The following is a 24,486-nucleotide window of genomic DNA, read 5'->3' on the forward strand; positions in this document are numbered from 1 at the left end:
AGAATTACTAGAATGATCTGTAAAACAGATTCAAAAATATATTATTTTTGATTGGGTTAGTGACTTTCTGCTGCATTGTCACTTTTTCTAATTAAGTTTTGTTGGAAATTGCCAGCCTGTAAATCTAAAATTACTCATGCTCATTTCACCTAAAATTAATTAAAAAACATGGACACTAAAAATACAAAAATACATAAATAAAATAAACAACACCCTGTCAAGAATGCTCATTAAAGGTGAGAAAAAAAGTCACCATGTCTGAAATTATCCTGTCTACCAGCTTTCCAATTTTAACTATTAGTCTTCTTTAATGGTAAAAACTACTTTTGTAATGTAATTATTTTATGAAAACAAACTTGTTATGAAAACTGAACCCTTTTTTTCAGTAGTTCAGCAGTTATTTTTTGTATGACTAACTAAACCTTAAGTCAATACATAAATAGGAACTCTTGATTTCTGCATTTATTCTAGTAGAAATTAAACATTCTCATAAAACAAAAGATTTAGATGGGAAGGACATCACGTGATCTGTTCATCACCATTTTCAGATCAGTTGCATCCATATAATTGTTGTTAATTGGACAAATAAACTCAAAGTGTGCATTAAAAGAAGCGTCTATCTGCGGTGAGTGTGAGAATGATACTTTACTTTTCTCTAAGCTTCTGGAGCTCTTTCTTCATATCTGCGTCCTCAAACTCTGAGTCATTGTCGCTGCTGATGGCAGGGGGGAAATGTCCAACAGAAGGTGAAGGAGTGTGGCCGTTCATGGCAACAGGACGGCAGCTCGGTGATTCAGAGCTCTGCTCGCTTTTGCTCCGCCCGGAGCGCCGCCAGAAGGCGACGGCCCTCTTGACGAGGTCACTTCCGCTGTGCTCAGTGTGAGCGGGCGGAGCGGCATGGGCTGGAGGAAGGGCCATACTGCTGCTGTCTTCGTCAGCGGAGTCGGAGTAAAACTGAGGCGAGGGACGACAGTGGCGGTGGGTTGTTGCGTCGATAGTTTGGGCTCGCGGGATGTGATGTGGCGTGGTATCGGGACTGGAAGTGGGAGTGGTGTGACCGAAGTTTGGCGGGGCAGAGTTTCGGCTTTCGCTGTGGGGATTGGATGATCCTGCGCTCTTATTAGCAGGTGCAGACGTCATCGAGGTCCTGCGCGCCACCCCATGGCCGCTGCCTTTCCCGTCAGTGCCCTGAGTCTGCCTGCGAGACCCGTCAGAACCACTAGAGGGTGCTGCTGAGCTGCAGCTTGTTTTGCTTTTATCCGAACAGCAAATGGCATCAGGTGGTGTGGGGATGATCTAAAAGATCAAGAAATCAAAGTTGTTACCAAATTAAAGTTAACTAAAATTATCTTAAAACTATGGCGACAAATATCCAATAGCGATATAATCAAAATTAGCTAGCCCAATGATTTTTGATTTTTCCTGCAGATTTCTTACCTGAAAATGGCTTTTGGGCTTGTGTGAACTGGAGCCTCCACACACTTCTGTTTTCGTGTCTTTTGTTGTGCTGCAGGCTAAAGCGAGGATAACTTAAAGTCAACAAAACACCATTTCAAACTGGTACATGATGATAAAGTGGCATTACACAATCAAATGGACCAACCTGCCGCTGCAGAGTCGCTTGACGCACCCACACAATCCGTCCGCTCAAGAATTTGTGGCTAACAGAGAAGCAGAGGAAAAGTTGTGGGTGTGTGAGAGGTTGGATAAAGTCGAGAGGTGGCGCATTTAAAACATTACGAATACTAGATGAGAGAGCAAAGGTTTGGCTTTATAATTCCCCGAATGACTCACAAGCTAATAAATTGACAACATCCAAACGTTTTGACTCCAACAACACAAGTATATTCCTTTTTATTAAAAAGAAAGCATTCAGCTTGCTTGTTTCAGCCAACTGCAATATCAGTAGCTTTCATGTCTTACAACACTGATCAATATTTCCCCAAGCAATGCTTGGAGCAATGGTATATATTAATATTGCCTCTGCTATGCTAACAACTAATTGATTTTGGGTGTTGTGCACCTTTTAGTGGGCGGAGTGGATGATTTACAACAAATTAAAAGTCTTCGTTTTCAACCCTTTCATGCTAGCAGTTTCTACAGTGGACAGCTTTCAAAATCTGCTTTTTTATGTGTGCATGTCTAAGTGTTGATGGTACATTTGAGCAATTTTGATTGGATTCTAATTTGTCAGCCCATATACTGCCATCTACAAAAACAATAGTGCCTAAAAATCTTCAAGCACGTTAGAAATATTACGTGAAAAGCTCTTTGAAGTTTTGGTTCACAGGCTTTCTGCATGCCTATAGGTGAGTAAAAGCACTTTGGGGGGAAATCCAGGGTGAGTTGACCATAATTCATGGAACTGTTTCCGCAAACAAATCCACCAAGATATAAATTGTATTCCAAGATTACAGTGTACAGCAGTGAATAAACACATTCATAAACACCAATACTGGGTCTTACCATTGGTTCCATCTTTTTCTTTGGCACGGTCTCTGCGCTGTGCCCATCTGAGACCGGAGAGGAGCTCAGTCTATCTGTGCTGGAGGACTGGGCCTCAGAGGTTGTGCTGGAAGGCTGTGAGGGCGCGTGTTCCTGGTACAACAGGTTTCGGAGCTTTTCATCTAAAGTCTTGATGGTCCGGTCCACAAACTCCCCCCTGGGGGGCCCCTCTCCGTCCGACTCCCCTTGCTGCTGACTTGAAGATTGCGGGTTCTGATGTGCAGGACTTTGGGGCTGAGGGGTCACCGTCCCGGGCTGGATGGGCGTGGCATAAGGCTGCTGCAGGACCACAGGCTGTTTGCAGGCCAGCTGAGGAGCTTGTTCTTCAGCGGGGCTGGCCGTCTGATTTGGCTGATTGTTTAGCGACGAGATCAAAACGTCGGCTCCGGCTTCTTTATCCGCGGTATTAGCATCCACGGAGATGGGAGGCACGATGGGGCAACACGGCATGTCTGCTACCATAGACACAGCGGAGAGGGAAGGTTCTTCCACCGGAAAGGAGGTGTCATGGCTGATGCTCCCGGTTGTAAGGGTACGTTTGGTAACACTGGGCTGGCTCTGCTGGACCTGGGACTCGCTGATAGTTTGGTCTGGGAGGTGCGCTAAGGTGGGTGCAGAGGAGGCGGTAGGGCTTTGGGACGGTAAAGATGTGACCGGGGTTGTTAAAGTAGCCGTGGTGCCGCTGGACCCGGCTGACAACGAGCCAGACGTTTCATGCTCTGGAAAAAAAGGAAATGCGCAGAGTTAATCAGAAAGGGAACAGATTGAGAGTGTTAACAGCCAAGTTATAAAGAAGAGGACCTATGCGCTATAGCTGCCAAAGTGTTACATCATCACTTGCTTCCCCTCCATCAGCCTCTGTGTGCTGGGGTAAAAGCCTGCACTTCATTTCAGGCTGGAACCACTGCAGACCCAGTCTTACGTAACTGACCCCAATGGAGGAGCCACAAAAAGCGTGCACAGTTTTTCAATTAGGAACAGCAAATAATATGTAAAATATTTAGTTGATCTTACAAAATGGGTGATTAATCTTTAAACTATTGTCGGTAAAAAAAAAAACTGTATATACTTAATTAGAAGAGGGGAGAAGAAACATTAAAGTGTGCTACAAACCCTGTGCTGTAAAGGTGTGCGTTGAAGTGCCGTCTTTATCTTGCATGAACGTTTCATCCACAGGGCAGATAATAAACCAGCGCTTTCCAGTGTGCAGGACTGTCACAGAAAGATGGAAAAACTCAAAAATACTTCAAAATACATTCAAAGGAAAGTTTAAGGAGAGACAAATCCTTCTGTTTACAGTTTAATAAGATAATTCACACATTTTTAAATCTACAAAGTTTTCCTGCTTTAAACTCTTGAGAATGTAGAATGAAAGACGGTTAAACGGCGATAAATGCGTGAAGAAGAAGAAGAAGAAGCATGAGACTTACCGTTTTGTTGATATACCAGCTGGGGAGTGATGGGTTCTGAAGCCTTTACAGACAAGAAATGAACACACTGTGACTGGATGGAAATCAATTTGAAGGCCATCTGTTAAAACTGTATTCTAGCAGAACAATAAGCTCAAAGAAATGCATTTAATTGGATCAGAATATTAAGAACTGGGGGAAGCATCGCGGGTTCAGGCCTTATGGCGGTGGCGTCAGGTTGCTTTATGCATCAAAGGCAGAATAACTTGTGGAAAGCTTTCCCCATTGCAGCATTAACGGTGCGTTCTATTTCTATCAGGAAGTCGGATTCTCAGCGATCCTACCCGGATAAACAACAAGAACGCACCCTGATCGGCGAGTCTGGGGTGATCCACACAGAAAAGGTTGTATGGTTAAAGTATTTTACCACTATTGGATGTTTCTATTAATAATATATTAACACACAAAGAGCTATACAATATCTATTCCTGAACATGTTTTTTGTGTCTGAATGCATACAGCGGTAAGAGGAACATTGTATACATCAACCTGTATTCCTTATAGAGGTTTGCAACCCAACACTAATCCCACTGCTTTTCGCACCTAGAGCGTGCTCTACTCTGGTGTGATTTTATTTTTAGATCCGAGTGACGACTTCCAAGACGAATCTAATGCAGCATTACAGTGGGAGCAATGACTGCAGAAACTCCTCACCTCAACTCGTGTGTATAAACCACACCCGTCTGCGTAATGATTTATTTTACCATCCCCCACCCCCATGGACAAGGCCAAGGTGCTGCCAGAAAGCAATCAGGGAAAAGATGGATCTGCACAAGGCCAGAATGGGCGACAAAGGCCACCAGCAAGAAGCTCGGTATGAAGGTTAACACTGTTTGTGCAATTATTGGGAAATAAAATATAAAATTACCAATTATTACTCTTCTTTTAGAGCTCAAAGCTAGAATGTCAGAGAGGACACTAATAAGAAGCCTGTGAAAGAAGAAATATCCACCTACAACACGACCAAGGGATGTCTCATTGGCAAATAAATAAATTGCTCCTTCAAGGACAGAGAACTGACAACCCCATGCAATAGAAGATAAATGGACAGGCCTGTCTAAAGTTCACCAAAGAACATCAATGAGTCAAAGAAGGTGGCTTGGGGAAAATGGTCAGCTCAAATGAAACAAACATGGAGCCTTTCAGCTTTAACGCAACTCCTTATGTTTGGAGGAAACAGGGAGTTGCACAGTCATGCATGGGGGTGGAAGCATCATGATCCACAGCTTTTTTATCTGCTGAGATAAAAACTGAGGACAGTTTTTCTGCACTAAGGAGGGTTGGGGTCATATAAAATATCAAAAATCTGTGGTGGAAGCCAAAGAAATCAGCATCAGGCTGAAAGCTGTAAAGATGTATGGAGTCTTTAAGGAGTAGTGTGCTAGAATCCCACCTTTTATATTTTACAAATTCCAAGATTTTTCTTAAAATTTTACCTCGGTAAGATAAAAGCTATTCACAAAGCATCCTAAGACTTCAGAGAGCTCCTAAAGTGAAAGAATATTAGGAGTAATGAGGAGGACCTTTAGCGAGGCTAAGAGTGTCTTAAGCAGGAAAGGTGGCGGAAACAGAGAGAGCTGATTGGCTGATCCACCACCTTAACAGTGAAGGAAATGAGCACATAAACTATAACAATCATACAACTATGAATATGTAGATAAACTTTATCATCCCCATAGAGGGAAATTAATTAGTTTCAGCAGCTTGATAGGTTACAGGCGTGGCTCTAGTCGCATAATTTTATTAAAGGATAAATAAATATTAGGAAAAATATTGAATAATCACGAATAAAGAGTGGAGAAATTTACAAAGATAAAAGAGATGAAAAGGTATTTTCTGTATTGCATGATAATGCTAATAGCCTAAATGGTCATCTAGAAGTTTCCTTGTGTGAGGCTATGTCCTTGTTTGCTGCTTGGAGTGCTTCACGCACTCCAAGCAGCAAAAAGAAGCATTCATCTGCAGCAATACGCTTCATAGTCTGCATTTTTGCGCGGTGATCCAGGGACCAATTTACCTTTCAACAATCCTTTATTCTCCTCCCAGAGCCAGGTGTGCTGCTTTTCGGGGGGTTTTTCCACATTTTTTTCTCCATTTTATGTCAGTCATTTTGCCAAATACAACCACTTTAGACAAGCAGGAAATCTCAGTAAATTGCTGACAGCGCATTAATATCGCTGACAGTGCATTAATATCAAACAGACAAAGTAGTAAAATGACTGATGAGTAAAAATAAATAATCAAATCAAAATGATGATGAGGATGTAAATAAGGAGTGTTCAAGCATTTTGACGCTGTGTGACAATTAATTTAGCTAAATTTCATATATATTAAAGTAGATAATTATTTAATAATGTTTTATTTATTTCATTCATTTGTTCCATAAATCACAGCCAATCACCTCGTTGCGTCACACCTAGCAAAAGGGTCAACCACACTTCCTCACTAAGATACAGTTTTCTGTCATCCTTACTCATAGTCGCCATCAGCAGCTATCTGAATGACTCTTAAGCCAAGACTCCTAGGCATGAATTTTAGGCTAATATTGGAGCTTTCTGAGAGGACTCAGAGAATCTTTCTGAATACGGGCACAAGTGACCAACCACAAGAAAAAAATTATCTTGATTTACAGACCAACAATGAGTTCTTCACCAAGTTCTTAGTCATTTTCTGCTTAGGAATTACAAACTCGTACGCGATCTGTATCGGTTTTAATTTCTGTATTTTTGACTCTACCATAAAAATCTAAATGGTCATGTGTTTGTAGTTGAGCAGACTTATGATTACAGGATATGTTCTCCTGGCTGTACATGTAAACGGTTTCTTTCTCACCTCCGATCCCAGCGCACCGGCTCCTTCGCTCAGTTTGTTACATTCCTGGTCGGAGTTCCTCTCGCCCTCCGTGTCCTCACTCAGCATGTCTTCGGCCTTGTCTACGATGTCTTTCAGCTGTTCAATGAAGATCTCTTTTTCCAGGGGCAGAATGAAATCATTCTCCACCTGAATGGAACGATTAAGACAAAACAAACTAAGTTGCACAGATACAAGCTAAAACAGAGTGGTTCTGGGCGTGGAAATGACGAAGCAGACTGAGGAGAAAACACAGATCAAAATTCCTATAAATACCCCTCTTTTAGTTTTTTTAGTCAAATACATCCCTACAATTTATTAACCACACAAAATTAAATATCTACTTTTGTGTTTGGGTAAATACTAACAACTTCCATAAAAGGTTATTTGTTTTCAGGAACATGAAATTAATCCCTATAAATTACTGACGTAGTCATCCCATTAAATACTCATTTATTGGTTAATATGCTCAATATTAATGCGTAAGCAAGGCTTTTTGGGAAGAGAGAAAGAGCAAGAGACGGCCAATAGATTTTTTTTTCTTTTGCTGCATTGCAGCTGAAACCAACTGGGAGTTTCTCTTCTGTGCGGTGCGACAGCTTCTAAGGCAAAGCATGCTTCAAAAACCTTCGCAACAACTGAAGTTCACACACCATGTAAGTAGCAATTTCCTCCGGCGCATCTCCATCCAGGTCAAACTTGAAAGTTACCATCTTGTGATTATGAGTTTCTAGCTGGCACTCTACCATCTTATCCCCGGTGTTGCATACCTGCAGCAAGACAAAACGTCATTTCAGCTCCTCTTTCGTTAACAGGAGCTACAAGAAGTTTTGCTCTTTTCTAAAAAAATATTCATGGAGCTCACGTTGAGCATGCTGAGCTTCGGCTTGCCACATTTCTCCTGTCGGGCTCGAGTGCGCGAGGACTTGCGGTGTCTGCGCTGTTTTCCTTCGCCTCTGCCTCCGTGTGTCCCTTCGTTGCCGTCACTCATCTCTCTTCCTGATGTCACGTCAGAGTTGATGCTGGTGAGGAGAAAGATGGACGCATGCATTAATCACTGGATACAGGGTGGGAAAAATTCTCTGAATGCCTGAACAACGAACATAAATGGCACTGGAGCCACGCTTTCAAGATTAAAATCTACTGACGAAACAGGACTAAACTCGTCCCAAAGATGGCTAAAACGCTTGAATGTGGAACACTGGCAAAGGGAGGTTATATTGGGTCAGATATTCAATATTTAAAAAAATATCACCTACAATATCTTAAAAACGTTTTGAAATTTTGTTAAGTTACAACCAACAATTTTAATGTATTTTATTGGGGATTTTAAGTGGTAGACCAACCCAAGGTATTTATTTTCTTACAAATAAAACTCTAATAAGTTTCCATTCTACTCTTAAACCCTTAAATAAAGTCCAATGCAATAAACCGCCTTCAGAGGCCACCTAATCTAATTATTAAATGACTTTGCTTTGCATGTAACATAAGTCAGGGATGACGTTTAGGAGAGATTTATAGCAGTGTTCGATATTAAAACAATATCCAAAACATTAATGGCAATGTTTAATTTATTCTCTGAACTAGGGATGGACAATAATTCAATATCAATGTATATCGAAATACAGCTTTATGCAATAAAGGTGATATGATATTTCCAATATTTCAATATACATCACAGTGTATGACTACAGCATTCAGCGTTTTATGTTATTTTATGCATTTTATTTTTTAAAGCATATATTTCTAAAATGTGATATTTGAGGAGTTTTATAAACATGGTAAAATAATTGTCATACGTTTGTACAGGCATCTGTTGTGGGCATTCTTTGCAGTCTTTTTGAGGCTTTTATTTTGTTTATATCGATATTGTAATTATATCGTATCGACCCAATCTGAACTGGAAAGAATATGGACAACCTGAAAAACATACCAGACAAGAATGACAATATTAATCTGAGAAGTTGTCCTTTAATTTACAGTGACAGGAAAACTGCATAAAGCTGAATGCATAAACATGCCGCACTTTTCAGATTTGCATTTGTAAAAAGAATTTAGAAATTAAAAGTATGCATGTTCTACTTCCTTTTGGTCTTCCAAATGAAACACAATTATGTCTTTGCTTCTGACAACAAACTATAGGAAGTATTTTTCAAGGTAATTAAAAAAAAAAGTGGTAAATGACTCTTACAGGTCTCTCACTGACCGAGGTAAAAGGTTTTACAAGGTTCATCTCTGCCCTCTAAAGGTTGCAGGATTTGGTAAAAGCCTCATCAGCCCCAAGTCACACTGAAGAGAAAATGTTTGAAGTATGCTTACAGCTTAAAAAGCACAGATTAGTGGAGGATTAGCTATCTGCTTCCAATTATGAAAGAGTAATAAGACTTTAGAAAAAAAAATACTGCACCAAATAGTAACAGATGCAAGTAAAGTTTTTTCTGCCTCTTACTTATTGGGTAAGTCAACATAAAACAGATGTTTGATGGAAGAAAACTGATTTTTTTTTCTGGAGGAACATTTCATGTTTGCAAAGGGATATACAACAACAGTAATATTACAAGCGCCCCTTTATGAATTTCTCCAATGTGAGATCAATAAAGACTATCTTATCTTATCTTATAATATGTCAATCACTTGGGCTACATGATATCAGGAGACTATAGAATTGAATATAGAGAATATTGTTTAACCCAACTTTTTGAATCTTACCATTACACAACATCCCTATCAATATCTGGGGGACTGAAAACTTCCATCAAGTGTACAAAGTAGGAGCAGTTCATGTCACTGGCCAAATACACTGTAGTATCGATACAAAGTACTCTACCAATTGTTGCACAGTATGTTGTAGTCAAAATAACAGCTATTTAAAATGTTGTGCAGCTCTTCAATTAATTAATTTAGGAATACACATTTTCTTACAGTCCATAAGGGTGTGCTGCAGGGTTCTGTTATTGGTCCTCCTTTTATTCATCATTTATGTTAATAAACTTGCTCTCGAGATTTCATGTGCAAATTAGTATTTTTAGCTAATTATAGTTGCTTACAGCTGTGAATGAACTCTTGTTAAAGCCTCTGTAATACAGCAAGAATCCTTTTATACAGAGTTCAGCATTCTTTGCTTCAGCTGAAGCTTGTTCTCAACACAGAAAATACTAAAATGAAGCTCTTTTCCAACTGTAAGAGGAGGCTACAGGTGAGCCCCCCTGTAAGCACTTTAGAGAACAATGAAACATAGATGGATAATGTGGGTAAATATCTGGGAATCTTAGGCCAGGATCCCCACATGTAGAGAACTTGGTGAAAAAGCTGGAACTAAAATTGGGTTTTTACTTTTTGAAGCAATATTTGGTGGACTCTGCCGATACCAAAGGGGAGGATTAGCCAACAGCCATTGATTCTGCCTCATCTTTAAGACAAAACTTGGTCTTTTGCTAGGAATTAGCACTAGTTGTTACACGTTTGCTTTAGGTTTGGTTTGTCTGCACTGAGACTGGTGAAGTCCATTCTGGTCCTTTTCCATCAGACCTGATTTTGAATCCTTAATCTGATTTATTGAGACCTTCTGTTTTGATTAGTGGTAATAAGAATGACCACTAATTGAAGTTCATGTACTTGCTTTTAGCCATCCACTTACATATCTTGTTTTTGTTCACCATCATTACTCCTTTTCTTTTCTTTTAATACCGAAACTTTGCCAATAGTGGTGTTATATTCTGCTGCCAGATCTCTCTTGGAAAAAAAATGCATTTTAATGTTAGTGGAATATTATTTGAATGAATAAAGATAAAATAAAAACAAAAACAACTGAATATCAATACTCAATTCCATCTCTGTGCATATTTAATAACACCAGAGACTTGACTTAATTTAGCTGAGGGGTAATAAGCTTGTACCTGTCCCAGCTCTGCCCTCCTGTGCGCTTTTCAGCAGGATGCTCCTACACAAGGCAGAACACAAAGATAAAGTAGAGAAAACAACCCGGTTCCAGTCCTGATTTCATACTAAAAGCAACTTTAACAACAGAACTAGTGTTAGATTTCACAAGTAACAGGTGCAGGTCTAGAACGCTAATATGTATTTCAGTAAGATCATGCGCCCATACCTCCGCATAAATCTCTGATGCGCCCTGACCTGCCGCTCCTGTGACGCTGCCTGGGATTTTCTGCTGGGAAGCAGAACCAGAGGCGGGTCTGGAGGACGCCTTCTGTGAGTCAGAAGACTGCAGCACAGGGATTTGGCCCTGTACCCGACTCTGTGGGGGTACCTGGCAGGAATGAGTACTGTCCAGCTGGTTAGCCGCGGTGGCTGCGGCCAGATCGGCCTCAGTCTGCAGAGGTGAGGGGAAGACTGCAGGCTGTATGAGCTGAGCATGCTGAACCTGCTGTGTATTGGGCCCATCCTGGGTCTGCTGAGGAACCTGTTAAAAAATAAAAAATACAAATGTATTGTTAAGAAGTAATAGATGATCTTGTGAGAAAATGAATTCCATTTAAAACGTTTTTGCCGTCATTCTTCTTCTTGATATTCATTCCTAAAAACGTAATACATTAAACATTCATTTTATTCATCAGTCATTCTAAAAACAAAAGATCCACAAAATACATTAAGAAATTATTACAATAGAAGAAGGAAAAAAAAAAACACCTTAGGCACACAATCATTTAGACTCCGGTGCACACCCTTTCAGTGAGAACACCATATTTGCTTCTCTGCATCCGTCATAATTACCTTTATCAGCGGCTGAGAGCTGCCATTTGCAGGAAGGTGTGTGCTCTGGCACGGAGCAGCGTTTGTGAGGACAGGGTGGCTAGTTAGTGTCGCTATAAACGAAGGCTGCATCTGAGAAGCCTCAGATCTAGCAGCTGTGGGTTGGTGTTGTGGTGAGGTGGGTTGCACCACACCCCGCACAGGTGAGGGGGATAGCACAGCGAGGGACGCTGGGGTGGGTGAAATTAATGCGTTTTCAATGTGCAGAGGGGAAAGGGGAGAGACGGAGGGGGTGACGGGGACGGGAAATCCAGGAGAGAGGAAGATGTGAGTCAGGGAAGAGGAGGTGGAAGGGTGGGGAGCAGTGCAGGGAGGAAGGTAGGCAGATTCAGGGTCAGCCACAGCTGCCATCACCTGGACTGTGGGGTATTGTGAAGGAAACTGAAGGAAACAGGAAGAAAGAAAACCATCATAGGATCGAGAAAGTTCAAATGAAGAGGGGTGAGGCAGGGCGGTTGTTTACTATTGGAACTGCTGTTCAGCTATAATTTAAACCAGGACAAATATTCACAAACCAAAACATTTGAGATCTCAAAATTAGGTCTGAATATTCTGACTAACTGGTGTTACCTGGGATGGCTGAGATGATGAGAGACAGGCTGAACTCTGCAGGGGCTGGAGCTGCTGGTGGACAGCAGTGTGGGGAATCGAGTCCTGGTGAGCAGGTGGCTGACTTGGTAAAATGGAAGCTGATTGGCTGAAATTCTGAGCATGGCTTTTTTCATCTTGTCCAGGCTGTGAAATGCTCTGACCAGCACTCTGTTGAAAAACGAAACACACGAAGATAGGAGAAACCTCAGGGATGGCACCGAATACAATTTTTAGCAGTTTCCCAATCAAGGTGCTGAAGTTCTCAATTTTTAAATCAGTATCGGGAACAATCTTCAGCGTGGTCTCCAAATACTGTGGATCAACACTTGGCAACAGGAGTTGACTTTCATCATTCCTTGAGACAAAACTGTTCGTTACATTTACAATGACAGAAGATGCCAGCGACCCAAATGTGGATATCGACTATAACTGACTTCTTTTAAAAAGAACAAAGAAATAATTTTAATGCTTTTTTTAACCATTTGTCAAATGTTTCCAACCCATGTTAAAGTGCATAAACTTTTTCAATATAATACACCAAAAAAAAACGGACACTCACTAGCTGCAGGATGTGTGCACTGTTGCTCGGCTGGGAGGAAACCGAAAAGGTTTTAGGAGACGATGCTTGATTAATTCCCTCCACGGCGACGCGCTGTGCTAGCTGGTACTGGCTCTGACCCGGCACGGCCTGCTGGACGGCAGAATGTGCATAGCTGCAGGACTCATTCTGACTCCGCCCTGGAACCACGTTTTGCATAAGAGTTGGCGTGTCCACCTGGTGAGTAGGAGACTGAAGTCTTTGTGTGGAGAGCGTTGGTGGCGGTGCCACAGGGTGGTTAATGGTATGCCCAGATTCTTGGCTTTGATTATAAACTTGCCCAGCATTTAGTGTGTGTTGTACGGCTGACTGGGTATTCTGTCCGACGAGGATCTGACTGTAAAGTGCTGGTGTGGATGACATCTGGCCAGGCTGCTGAGCGGGCTGACCGGCTGAGGCTTGAGCTTGCTGAGGTGTGCTAGTGGCGTGTGCAGACTGACAGAGGGTCGTCGTTGCCGTCGCTGAGGAAACTGTGCCAGGAGGGCAGCTCTGCGTTGGCTGCTGTGCTGCAAAGATGGCGGCTGCATTCTGATGCTGAACTGCAGGGTAGCTTGTTGCAGACGGCGTCTGTTGCTGAGTTGTGGCAACAAGGTTCTGAGAAACCTGCTGGACTTGGAGGGTAAAAGTCGGAGACCCTGAAGCTGCCGGCTGATGTTGGTGTCCTGCAGTGTGATAGCTGTGCGCAAAATGTTGCGGCACAGCCGACGCTGCATTACTAACTGCAACTGTTGGTTGTTGCTGGATATTTAAGGAGCCCTGGCTGGCTGGGATGGATGTAGCACCACTGGGGTGGCCAGCATACAGTCCAGCGGGGTAGCTGTGTCCAGGCTGAAGGGGCTGCTGAGGTACGGGCATGGTTGTGCTGGATAAGCCCTGGGCAGGCTGCTGATGTTGGTGACCTGCAGAATTGGCCTAAAGACAAAAAGAATGGATTCCAAGTTAAATCTTCAGGGGAGGAAATTTGCTGGACAATCATAATAATGAGGTAGAGTGCAGTGCCTTGCAAAACTATTTATACCCATTGAACTTTTGCCGCTTTATGTGACACAAACACGAAGTAGCATAAAACAAGTATAAAGAAAAAGATGCATGGATCTATTTAAAAAAATCTAAATCTGAAAACTGGCTTATATGTGGATTCTGTTCCCTTTTATTTAAAACCCTGAAAATGTAACCAAAGGCTTTCAGAAGTCACCACCCAAGAGGCCCATGGTAGCTCTGGAGGAGCTGAGATCCACAGCTGGGGTGACACGATTGTCACCCCAGCTGCTGACATTTTTTTTAATTGCTAGGCAATTGCTAGTGACAATCAATTGAAAGATGGATTGAGCTAAATACAGTTCAATTCTGGAAGAAAACCTGCAAAAGACTTCCCTTTCCACCAGGAAGACACAACCAGAGCTAAAACTCAATGACTTGAAATGCTTGAGAGCCCCAGTCTAAGTTAAGACCTAAGTCCATTTAAAAATTTGTGGAAGACTTGAAGTTTCATCTAACAGATGCTGTCCATCCAATGTAACTGAGGCTTAACTATTTAACAAAGAAGAAACTAAGATAACATTTCAGTGTCTAGATGTGTAGAGCTGGAGGAGACAGACTGCAAAAGACTTGCCGTAATAACTTAATTGCAGTAAGTTGGTTCCACAAAGAACCGACTCAGGGGAACTAAATATAAATGCACATCATGCTTTTTCTGATTCTTATTTATATATTAATATTTTCTCTTCCACTTTACAGCTATGAATGTTTTGTTGGTCTGTCATATGAAAATATGTGATGTCAACTCGTGTTAAAAATATCCACATGGGTTAAACATTTGCAAGGCACTGCAAGTTGAAGTCAAAACAGGTCAAAAGTAAGTTAATTAAAACACCCTTTACAAAAAAAAAAGCAAGAGCAGACAGGTGTGAGGAAAAATGAGGGAGAAATGGGATAAACAGAGAATGGAAATTAGACAGCTATCCCTCGTTCCTGAGACAGAACCCAGCTATCCACGGCACGCCAAGGATGGACAGACGCTGTGTTACTTTGCCAAAGTAGAGAGGAAAATGTTAAAATCTAGGTTAAGGTTAATCAGAAGGGTGGTCTGTCAGAGGTTACACTCCCCCAACAGAAGCAAGCTTATGATCGTAGCACGGTCAGAGCTGAAGGTCTATGAAGGCAGCAAGCCTAAGAGGAGAGAGGAGACGGGTCCAGCTTCAGACAGAATGACAGATTTAGTTGGTAAAGCCTGGGAGAAAGCTGCGAAGCAGGTGTTGGCTCCATTACAGGGAAATTAATTTACTCGTCTGCTACTGTAACCTACCACTTCCACGGCAGTGGTAGCTGGCTGTTCTCTGGAAAAATGTCTCTCTTTGCAGTCCTGGGGGGATTCAGGGTCTTCAAACAAACCGTCGCTCTGTGGAGGACTTTTTGGGGAGCACTCTCCGTCGCTGTGGGACGGCCTATGGGCTGCTGGGGGGTGCAGCGAGGAGGTTTGGGCCGGCGCCACAACCGTAGGAACTGATCTCCGGTTGATTATATTAAACAGGGACTGCTGCAGCATGGAGAAGTTTGAATAATCACACGATCCTTTCGGATGTCCGCAACCAGAGGCCGATAGTTTTCCAACGAATAAAGGGTGGTGCCGCATGTCAGACGGACAGTGATACGTCGGCGAGATGACGGCGGAGGGACGGTGGTTGCCGTTTTGGGACTTTGGCAGAAGCAAAGAAAGGCAGGCCTGACACTCCGAGGTTTTATGCAGTGCAGAAAGATGTTCTTCATTAGAGGTTAGACTAAAAAGACTACTGATGTCGGAGTGTCGGCGTGGACTTTGCAGCGGGGGAGCCAAACTATCGCTGGTCGTTGGAGACGTTGATCTGACACCGGCATCACTGAGGCGACGGAGCTCGGTGGGTGAAGTAAGAGGGGAGAGAAGAAACACGGGCAGAGTGGATGGAGAGGGAAGCCTACCCTCAGCTTCGGAGGCAGGCTGAGGATGGGCTTCCCTGGGGCTGAGCTCCACCGTGTCCTCCCTTACAACAGGGATGGGACTGACTGATCTCTGGGCCTGAATGAAAGCATGGAGCTGAGCTATTTGGCTGGCCCTTTGAATGTCAATGACGGGGGCACTTCCCCTTCGTTCTGCACTTCCCAGTCGAGCCCTGAGCTGCGGACTCAGTGGCGCCCGCCAAACTTCACCGATTTCAGAGGAATGAGGTCGGTCTGTCAGAAAATGGCTGCCGCTCTGGTGCTGATGAAGAACGACCCAAAAGCAAAACGTGTTACTCAAAGATGAACAAAACAAAAATCAGAAAAAAAAGGTGCATGAAGACATGAATGTAAAATAAAATAAAAACATAATGGTTGTATTTACAGGTGCATCTTAAATTATATAAATCAAAAAAAGTTACTTTATTTCAAGGAATCAATTAATTTAGATTCATTAAACAGTGACAAACGTGAACATTTCTAGGCATTTTGATAATCATGGCTTACAGGTAATAACCACAAATTGATTTGAATAACTCTAATACATAAAATTTACAAAAATATTTAATATTTTAATATAACACCTATGAAACACATTGAATAAAAAAAATGTATGGCATGGCCTAAATAATCATGGGGAATCATGGTGTCACTGACACCTTCAATAAGTAGGGTAAGCCACCAAATGCCAAAAAAAAGTAATTATTTGACAATAATCTAATTTAGAGAGCAGCATTTGTATTCCACAAAACTGAATATATCCCAGAGTGGAAATAGAGCATAAACGCTGATATTAGGGAACACGTGGACGAGGATTGGTCAGAAAGTTTGCACTTGTTTTCATTAATCTTAATGTACACGTTTCACCAGGATAAACGGATACAAACCTGCTGTGTTGCCATAGTAATAGGCTCCAGCAGCGACTGGTAGAGGACGCTGTGCTGGCTGCTGTGGGAGTCTGAGTACACGGTAGAGCCCATGCCACTGTCGAGAGTGCCGTCTGCTGCCGAGACACACACACAAAAAAAAAGCCCTTACATAAGAAAGTGAAAGATTTATGTGGCGTTTCTGGGCGGGGGGGGGAGCGAAATCTCTTACATGTCACTGAAGTGGTACTGGTTGGCAGCCTGTGTAGCCTGCTGTGCTGGTCTGCATCCATGTCTTCGGGTTCTATCACCAGAGGCTGTACGACATGTGGTAGTGGACTGGACGTGCCCTCAGATGACGCCATGTTAATCTTCTGCCCTCTGTCACCCTGATCCAGCGGAGCTACGATAGACGCCGCCCTCCCTCTTCTCCATTTTATCAGCGCCACGCGGTCTCTGATCGACTTTCCCACAGTTTTGGCGTCGCTCTCGTGGAAGAAGCCCGACTCCACCTGACAAAAACAAGGGGGGAAAGAATCAGTTCAGCGATATTTTTAGCAGCGAGCACGTGAGGCAGGACATCGTGATTTAAAAATGGGAGAGTGGGAGGCAGACAGAAAGAGAACTAGCAGAGGAAGAAGAGGAAGGAACAGAAGAGCTATTTAAAGGGGTCAGAGCTGCGGGAAATGATTCCCTTTGTTGGTGTCTGGCTCATTTATCACATTAGAGCTGGCAGGATTTGCACATCCACAAATGTAGATAACTAGAATGATGTTAGAAACAAATGGCATTTAAAAATAGGGAGTAGTTTCTGTATATTTAAAAAAAAAATTACAAAGTTATTTGTAGTAAATTACACTGCGTTATATGATACTTGGGATGCTTATTGCTCAACCAATTTTTAACAATCAGCATGTTTTTGCAAGGACAGTGAGCAAAACTGTAATTTAGGATATAAACATTATATTTGGTGACTTTATTTTTTGCTGCTGCTCCACGTCTCTCTAGTCATGTGACCAGCTCTACACCATGCTCACATTAGGGCAACAACTAACATTTATTTTGGTAGTCCACTAATCAATTTTCTACACTTTCCAACAAATATTTTAATCCATCTCTGCTTTTTGGTGCCCACACCTTTTCTCGGGTTTTACCACAGACTTTCCAGCCTGCAGAGGTGTGCAGGTCACTACATTCTCACAGTGAATTAAATCAATAACTTGTTAAATCAGCTAATCTAAATGTTTATTTAAGAGACGATAAAGGCATGCCAAACCTGAAGTGATTTATTCTTCAATAATTATAGTTTTCAAAAATAAAATGAGATTTTTTTTTTTCAGTGCTCAAAATTTCGTAATCCTCTCTGAACAGATTTGCATTCTGCTTGTGGATGTAGTAAGCTCTGTTTTTCATGGACTCACGGAGGTGGTCTGGAACGGACAAGTACAGGAGCGGAGGATGTGGAGAGAGAGAGAGCGCTGCTCAGAGCACAACTAAAACACCAAGCATTAAATATCACTACGCTTAGGTTATTTAAAAACAACACTATAACGTTTAACCACGAAGGGACACTAGACCTGTAACTTTCAGGTGTAGTGCCGCTGAAGGCCACTGGCAAACACTGCACTGTCGCCAAATTAAACCGTCTCAGTGTTTTGGAATCTGATAGCAGAACACTTTGGACCGCTCCAGATTAAACTAAGAGATTATTCTCATTTATACGGAGAGGAAGAGGACGAGGCAGAGCCAGGGAGGGAGGGAGAGGGAGAGAGAGTGAGCGAGGGGGAACTCCAGGAGCCGTGGAAAAGAAGGATGGAGACAAAATCAGGCTCAATCATCTGATTATCAAAGGCAGCAGGAACCTCAACAGAGAAGAGCTGACATGCAGGTTTGTGAACTATATTTACTGTATTTTGAAATAACGATGGCCAAGACAAACTTTGACTGGAGGATAAGACAAGTAGAAGCATGTTAGCTTAGCTCTCGTGTTTAAGGGGAGCTCAGACTGCCGTAAAAGCGGCGCTCTAGATCACATGACCAGAGCCGGATCTGCGCCTCTCAAGTTGACGAGTCTTTGAACAGGGCAGCCTGCACTGAGCATCCATACGTCCCAAGTGCTGTATACTGACCAGAAAAATCATTTCATATATCTCAAATTAAGATAATACTTGGGTCAAAACTTACACAGTGCTGCTTTAAATAAAAGTTTTCTGCAAGTTTTTCCTGCAAAAGATTAAATGGAACCACACTGCCAAATAATCAAGAAGTCACTTTACAGCAGAGAGCCAAGATCCTAATCTTAGCCTAGCACCCCAGCAGGCTGCTCCCTATGGAGACGTCATCCACATCAGCAGGACACGAGCTGACTGAAGATAGTAGCTGCATGCATCGAGTCTGATGGATCTCTGGAAATAACTGGGAAAGCTAAGTAGGCTATAGCATATTTAGTTGTTATGCAGTAACGCCAGTTGGTACACAAATATCTGTCACTGTTGAGAAAAACAAAGGAAAGAAGGTGAATTATTAAGCTACTGAGCTTTTAACAGTCATTAAGCATATATGTAGCATTTATTTAAAAGATTATATAAAGTTACATTCAATGAAGCATCTAAAACTGTTTTAATGCCTCAGATTTGTGGAATAAACAAAAAGGTGCTAATCAGGACATTCCTAGAAAAATCTAGTGTAGATGTAGATGTATGGTATTGTTTTAGCATGATTAAAGGAAACAAAGCACAAAACAAACATAGGAGGAAGCAGATAGAGGAGGAAATACAAAATATAGGTTGGTCATTGTTATTTTTCTTACGCACAAGGAAGTTCCACCAAATTCCAAAGGTTTAAAATGAGAATGTTTACGTTCTCCTTGTGCAGTTATCTCAAAAGGAGATAAAACCGCAACCCTTTTTAAGAACATTTCTGAGGTGTGAGCAAATGTTAGATGAGTGATTATTGAGACTTGAGGAAGTTATGGAGGCTCCCACACAGAAAAAAAATACTCTTTTCATCTTTCATCCACTAGGAACCGAATCATATAAAACCTTATGACCCTATAAACATGTTCCTGGAACAGCAAGGCACGTTTTTACCACCATTAATGTTCAGGACTAATGTACACGAAACAAGCAAGTAGGCAAAAACGAACAGATTAAGCCTGTTTTCAAACGTAAACATTGCCTGCAAGACAAAAGCAAACCGAGTCACGGCTCCTCTAATTACTGTGTGCTAAATTATCAACTAACCATTTCTTGTGCCACAACCTCCGGGACCTCCTTCTCCAGGTCAAACGTGAACTCAATGGCTCCACTCTCCTTGTACTTTCCTTTCAACTTCTTATGGTCCTCCACCCACAGTTTGAGCGCTATGGTGGGTTTTTTCCCATCATCCTCCTCTGCGAGCTCCACCCTCACACCAGTGTCCTCGGCAAAGAAAGCGTGGTTCAGCAGGTCCTTAATGGTATACCTTGAAAAGCAAAAAAATAATTCAGTGCCATGACTTTGTTAGGAAGTAGTTGGGCTCCCACGACCACATGACATTAGCATTAACTACAATAATGAGCCGACATATTCTCAGTAAACTTTTTTATTTTTTTGTGTGTCTTGGTTCCAGTCACTGGTTGGCTCAGTCGGAGCTACAGCTTCAAAAGCAAAAAGGCAGCCAGTTAAAGCGTCTGCTTCGCTATCAAATGAGCCTCGTTGTAAAAGTTTTTCAAAAGTTCTCCAAAGCTGAAGTGACTTTATAGCGACGAGGCACCCGGCACGAAGAGCAGCTGAAGAGACGACTCCCAGGGGCTACCGAGCAGCCGACGGAGGAGTGAAAGCCACCGTGTGTCTTTTTAAAGCTGCTGAAAGCTCTCTGCTATTTTCCTCGCTGAATAAGCGTTTCAGGAAATGTTCAGACGAGCTTTTGATTAACGCTGTGCCTGCAAGGAGCCGAGTTCAGACATGCCACAGATCAAATCCGTTTTACTTTACTTCTTTTTAACCACATCGTGTGACTGTTAATATCTATGTTACAGTCTCTATTGCAACATTTGAGGTTAACAAGTGATGGGAACTGTTTTTTTTTTGTTTGTTTGTTCTGACCGTGTCGGAATCCTGACTGAACTGAGGCCTTTATTTCCAGTTTAATCTCATCCTATTTTGACATTCTGAATAGAAAGCCTCTTACTTGCTTGTTGTTTACACCTTGTTTTTTTTGTTTTTTTTTTGTTTTTTTACAATCATCTTTTATGTTTGTTGCCTGCTACAAAATATGTAAAAAAGCTTTTTTCTTTTAAGGAAAATGAAAGGCCTAGATTAATCAAATTATTGAAAGAATTGGAGGATTGATAAAAAAGGAACAGTGGCAGATCTTAGCAGAAGATAAATGTAGTAAATGTGTGACATAGGTTTATAAAGTAAATGCATTAAAATATTTCCAATTTAACTGAAGCAGATTCTCCCAAAAGAAGCCCGGCATGTTATTGAAGGCTCATTTGGCCCGCTTATGGGAAACGCAATAAATAACCAAACTTTAACACTGTAGAAATAAGACTGCTGCGCTGCTGAAACTGTCAATACTTCTAAAATTAACAGGCACCATTGGTTTCCATTGGACAAGAAAAAAAAAATTATCTTTTACCGTTCCTCTTTCTTTTGGCATATGCACTCGCCGATGATCTCTTTGATTTCAGGATCCATGACCTTGTTGTAGCTCGCTGGCTTTACACCCTGAGAGGAAAGAGAAAATCAACATAAATCAACACGATGGACATGAAACGTGAAAGTTTTAATGATGAAAACAGAAAGACAGCACAAGGGTGTGAAGGTTTGTATTTTTGCGCGTTTTAACCCAACAGTTCTTGTCTTTAAGCATCCTTACACACATCTTATGGTCAGACTGAAACAATAAGATTCAAAACAGCCCAAAAAAAACATCCATAGAAAGTTTTCAATACGAATAAGGTCACGGGTAAGCATCTATAAATGGTGCTCAAATAATAATATTTCAGATTATTTTAGTTGTCACTTTTAAAAGGCAAAACATCATATGGGCAACAATTATCACCCTTGAAACAACATTTCAAATGGAAGATCACCTAGTCTGACGGATTTACTGAAGAACTGGAACAGTTTTTGCTGGTGTACTGACAAGTTTTACTTCAAATTTCTTAAATTCTTTAGTTTAATTTACATTTTTCAAAGTTCTCTATTTTGAATCGAGTTATACATGATGACCGTGCCCTTTTAACAAGTTAGTGCAATATTTGGAGGCCTAAACGAAAGCCTCCAAACAGCTGTTGTTTCAAACATAACGCATTTGGAATAATGAATCACATTTACATAATAATGTGTATGAATCAGACCTTTAATGTACCCAAAATAAGATTTACCACATGAGTGGACACATCTTTTAGATTATCTTTTCACAGTTATGATTCCACATCTTTATTAGGGAAGTAAAATGACATCAGTATTGCTCTTGGTCAATCTCAAATTAATATCCCACTTTAGCATAGAGCAAACAGCATCTAGAGACAGCTTCTCTAGTGTTAATGGGAGCAAAGAGCCGCTCTGCATCAGCAGCATGTACAGTGGTCATGTTTCGGCTTATCTTTGGACCTTGAGAGCAAAAAAAAAAAAGAGAAAAAAAAAGAAAATCAATACTCTTGATCAAAATTTGGATTATGCGGCACCAAGAAATGGCGACATACGAAAAAATCTAAAGTGGCTGTTTGGCTTCGGCTTTTCTGTGACCCTAGATGGGAAAAAAAGAAGCTTTAACCTAAACATAGCCTGGTTCTTGTTTTTAATTATCCTTATTCATTAACACAGCATGAATTTCTGGTTGTAGGACTACCACATATAATTTGGAAAAGTTTTGATAATTTAAAATGATTATTATTTAACCTAGTAGTTTTAAATGGGGCCAGCTCCTAACCTGTACGCCTGCTGTTGTAAACCTGTAGTTGACTTGTTTTATTATCAGCTACATTTGGCACAAATTCCTTTCCTACAGTACAGAGGAGTATTGGAGGGCCTAGTTGTTTCATTGCTGCCCTTTTTATGGAAGCCAATTGGTCCATCTGCTGACGGACATTTTCCTGTGTTAAATGGTACCCACAATAAGAACAGATCACTGCACTGAACTTTACACCTGGGAAACACTCGTTTTGAAGGCGGACCTCAGAAAATCAGTTATGGATCTCATCCAGCACCTTTAATACTCCTGTTTTTGAGATACAGGACCTTCACGAACCCTTTAAAGTTGCTCTAAATGTCGGTTTGTCGGCCCTTGCCAGGTTTGTGGTGCTAACATCTGGGCTAATCTGCATCATGCCATCAGTTGGTTTTCCCTGTTCCTTTGACTTATGGGCAACATTTCTTCAAACGACGACGCTAAAGAAGCCCCCAAAAGCTCTATGGAGATTTAAACTACCAAAAGCAGCTCGGTTTAGATTCTCAGCCATAATTGTTCAGGTGAACCTCTATTGTGAGGTGATGGGCTGAGTGTCTCTGTGTGAAGCACTGCTGTGGGACGCTGTGTGTCCCCTTTGGAAGATTAAATGTCTCAATTTATATTTTGTTGTAAATAAGTAGATTTTAAAAAGTTTATTTGTAATTATTACATCAATATACTGATTATTCTATCTTATTTTTTGCTCTTAACTGAACCAAGGATACTATTTACTGTATTATTTTTCTAAACTCCCAGGAATTGCAACAGACGGGACTACATAATCTCCACAATCATTTGCTTTAAATCATAAACATTTCATTATCGTCTTGTTTCCTGTCTGCCAACCTTTAACAGCAGGTCCACTTACACTGGTAACTTTGCGATAAATCTGAGCAGCATTTTGACACTCGGAGTAGGGATATTCCGAGGTGGCCATCTCCAGCATGCACATGCCAAAGGCGTAGACGTCTACGGCCTCGTCATAATGCTCCTCGTACATCTCTGGGGCCATGAACTCTGGAGTTCCTAGAAATAAAAAAAAAACAGAGCGCCTTGATAATCAGACTGAATTCTCAAGGTGTCAAGCCTCATGGTTTATAACCCAAATGTCATACCTATGACGCTCTTTGCAAAGGAGGCAGCTTTGAGTGTTGCCAATCCTAGATCGCCTATCTTGACTGATCCTGTAGGTCCAGTAATAAAGATGTTGTCACACTTGAGGTCTCTATGGATAATTGGCGGCGTCCTGGTGTGAAGAAAGTGGAGGCCTTTCAGGATCTGTCTGCACCAGCTTCTCAGGACTTTGGGTTTCATTACCTTGAAACGCTTTAGGTAGCTGTGAAAACAAGAGAAATTTGGTACCAAGTACAAATTAACTACACAGGTGTATATGACTGCCCATTAATACCTTTGATGGAGAAAAAAAAACTTTATGAAAACGTACGTTTTTAGCGTTCCTGAAGTCATGAGCTCTGTCACTAAAACAATGCACTTCTTTCCCTTAAGAGGAGATTCCCAGAAGTCATAGAAACGGACAATGTTGGGATGCTGGAGACCCTTCAACATCTCTGCCTCCTCTTTAAAGCGCTGACGTTCCATTTTTGACAGCTTACGATCCTGAGGGAGAAAAAAAGGAGCAAGAAAAGAAATAATCAACTCTAAGGTAAAAAAGTTAATCAACATAAACAAAGTCCTGTATAATGCTGCTTGACAAGAAGAGACAAGTATTCAAGTGGAACTGAATAAGAACACGCTTTGTGTCAGTTCATATGTGCTCCTCCTACTGAACAAAAACTGGCACCTCATTACTCATTAATTTCATCAATTTCCTCAAAAAGTTAATTCCACTTAATGAAACTCTTCCACAGCTTCATAACACAGAGATCATGTATTTCTGTTAATCAATTTTTTTACTATTAAGTAA

At 41.4% G+C, this 24,486-nt stretch overlaps 1 protein-coding gene across 8 annotated transcripts in view; it reads right to left on the reverse strand.

The window, feature by feature from the left end:
* The window catches only part of LOC105927314 (serine/threonine-protein kinase WNK2), a 59,416-nt gene that overhangs the window by 10,182 nt on the left and 24,748 nt on the right, over positions 1-24,486 (reverse strand). For 5 of the 8 annotated variants that reach the window (XM_036139185.1, XM_036139184.1, XM_036139171.1 and 2 more), the window contains exons 3-24: positions 24,007-24,179; positions 23,678-23,898; positions 23,431-23,588; positions 21,246-21,334; positions 19,865-20,084; positions 16,855-17,134; positions 16,644-16,759; positions 15,089-16,018; positions 12,745-13,695; positions 12,165-12,353; positions 11,556-11,975; positions 10,930-11,244; positions 10,721-10,764; positions 7,690-7,846; positions 7,478-7,594; positions 6,807-6,974; positions 3,936-3,978; positions 3,619-3,717; positions 2,467-3,224; positions 1,604-1,661; positions 1,438-1,514; positions 650-1,296 (exon numbers count right to left, since the gene is read on the reverse strand). In XM_036139185.1, coding sequence (XP_035995078.1) covers positions 650-1,296; positions 1,438-1,514; positions 1,604-1,661; positions 2,467-3,224; positions 3,619-3,717; positions 3,936-3,978; positions 6,807-6,974; positions 7,478-7,594; positions 7,690-7,846; positions 10,721-10,764; positions 10,930-11,244; positions 11,556-11,975; positions 12,165-12,353; positions 12,745-13,695; positions 15,089-16,018; positions 16,644-16,759; positions 16,855-17,134; positions 19,865-20,084; positions 21,246-21,334; positions 23,431-23,588; positions 23,678-23,898; positions 24,007-24,179 — 6,230 coding nt within the window. The remainder of the gene's footprint in view (positions 1-649; positions 1,297-1,437; positions 1,515-1,603; positions 1,662-2,466; positions 3,225-3,618; positions 3,718-3,935; positions 3,979-6,806; positions 6,975-7,477; positions 7,595-7,689; positions 7,847-10,720; positions 10,765-10,929; positions 11,245-11,555; positions 11,976-12,164; positions 12,354-12,744; positions 13,696-15,088; positions 16,019-16,643; positions 16,760-16,854; positions 17,135-19,864; positions 20,085-21,245; positions 21,335-23,430; positions 23,589-23,677; positions 23,899-24,006; positions 24,180-24,486) is intronic. The other 3 variants (XM_036139180.1, XM_021317354.2, XM_036139193.1) reach the window with 3 other exon arrangements.

Source organism: Fundulus heteroclitus, chromosome 1 (genome assembly GCF_011125445.2).
Source record: "Fundulus heteroclitus isolate FHET01 chromosome 1, MU-UCD_Fhet_4.1, whole genome shotgun sequence".
Taxonomy (NCBI): Eukaryota; Metazoa; Chordata; class Actinopteri; order Cyprinodontiformes; family Fundulidae; genus Fundulus; species Fundulus heteroclitus.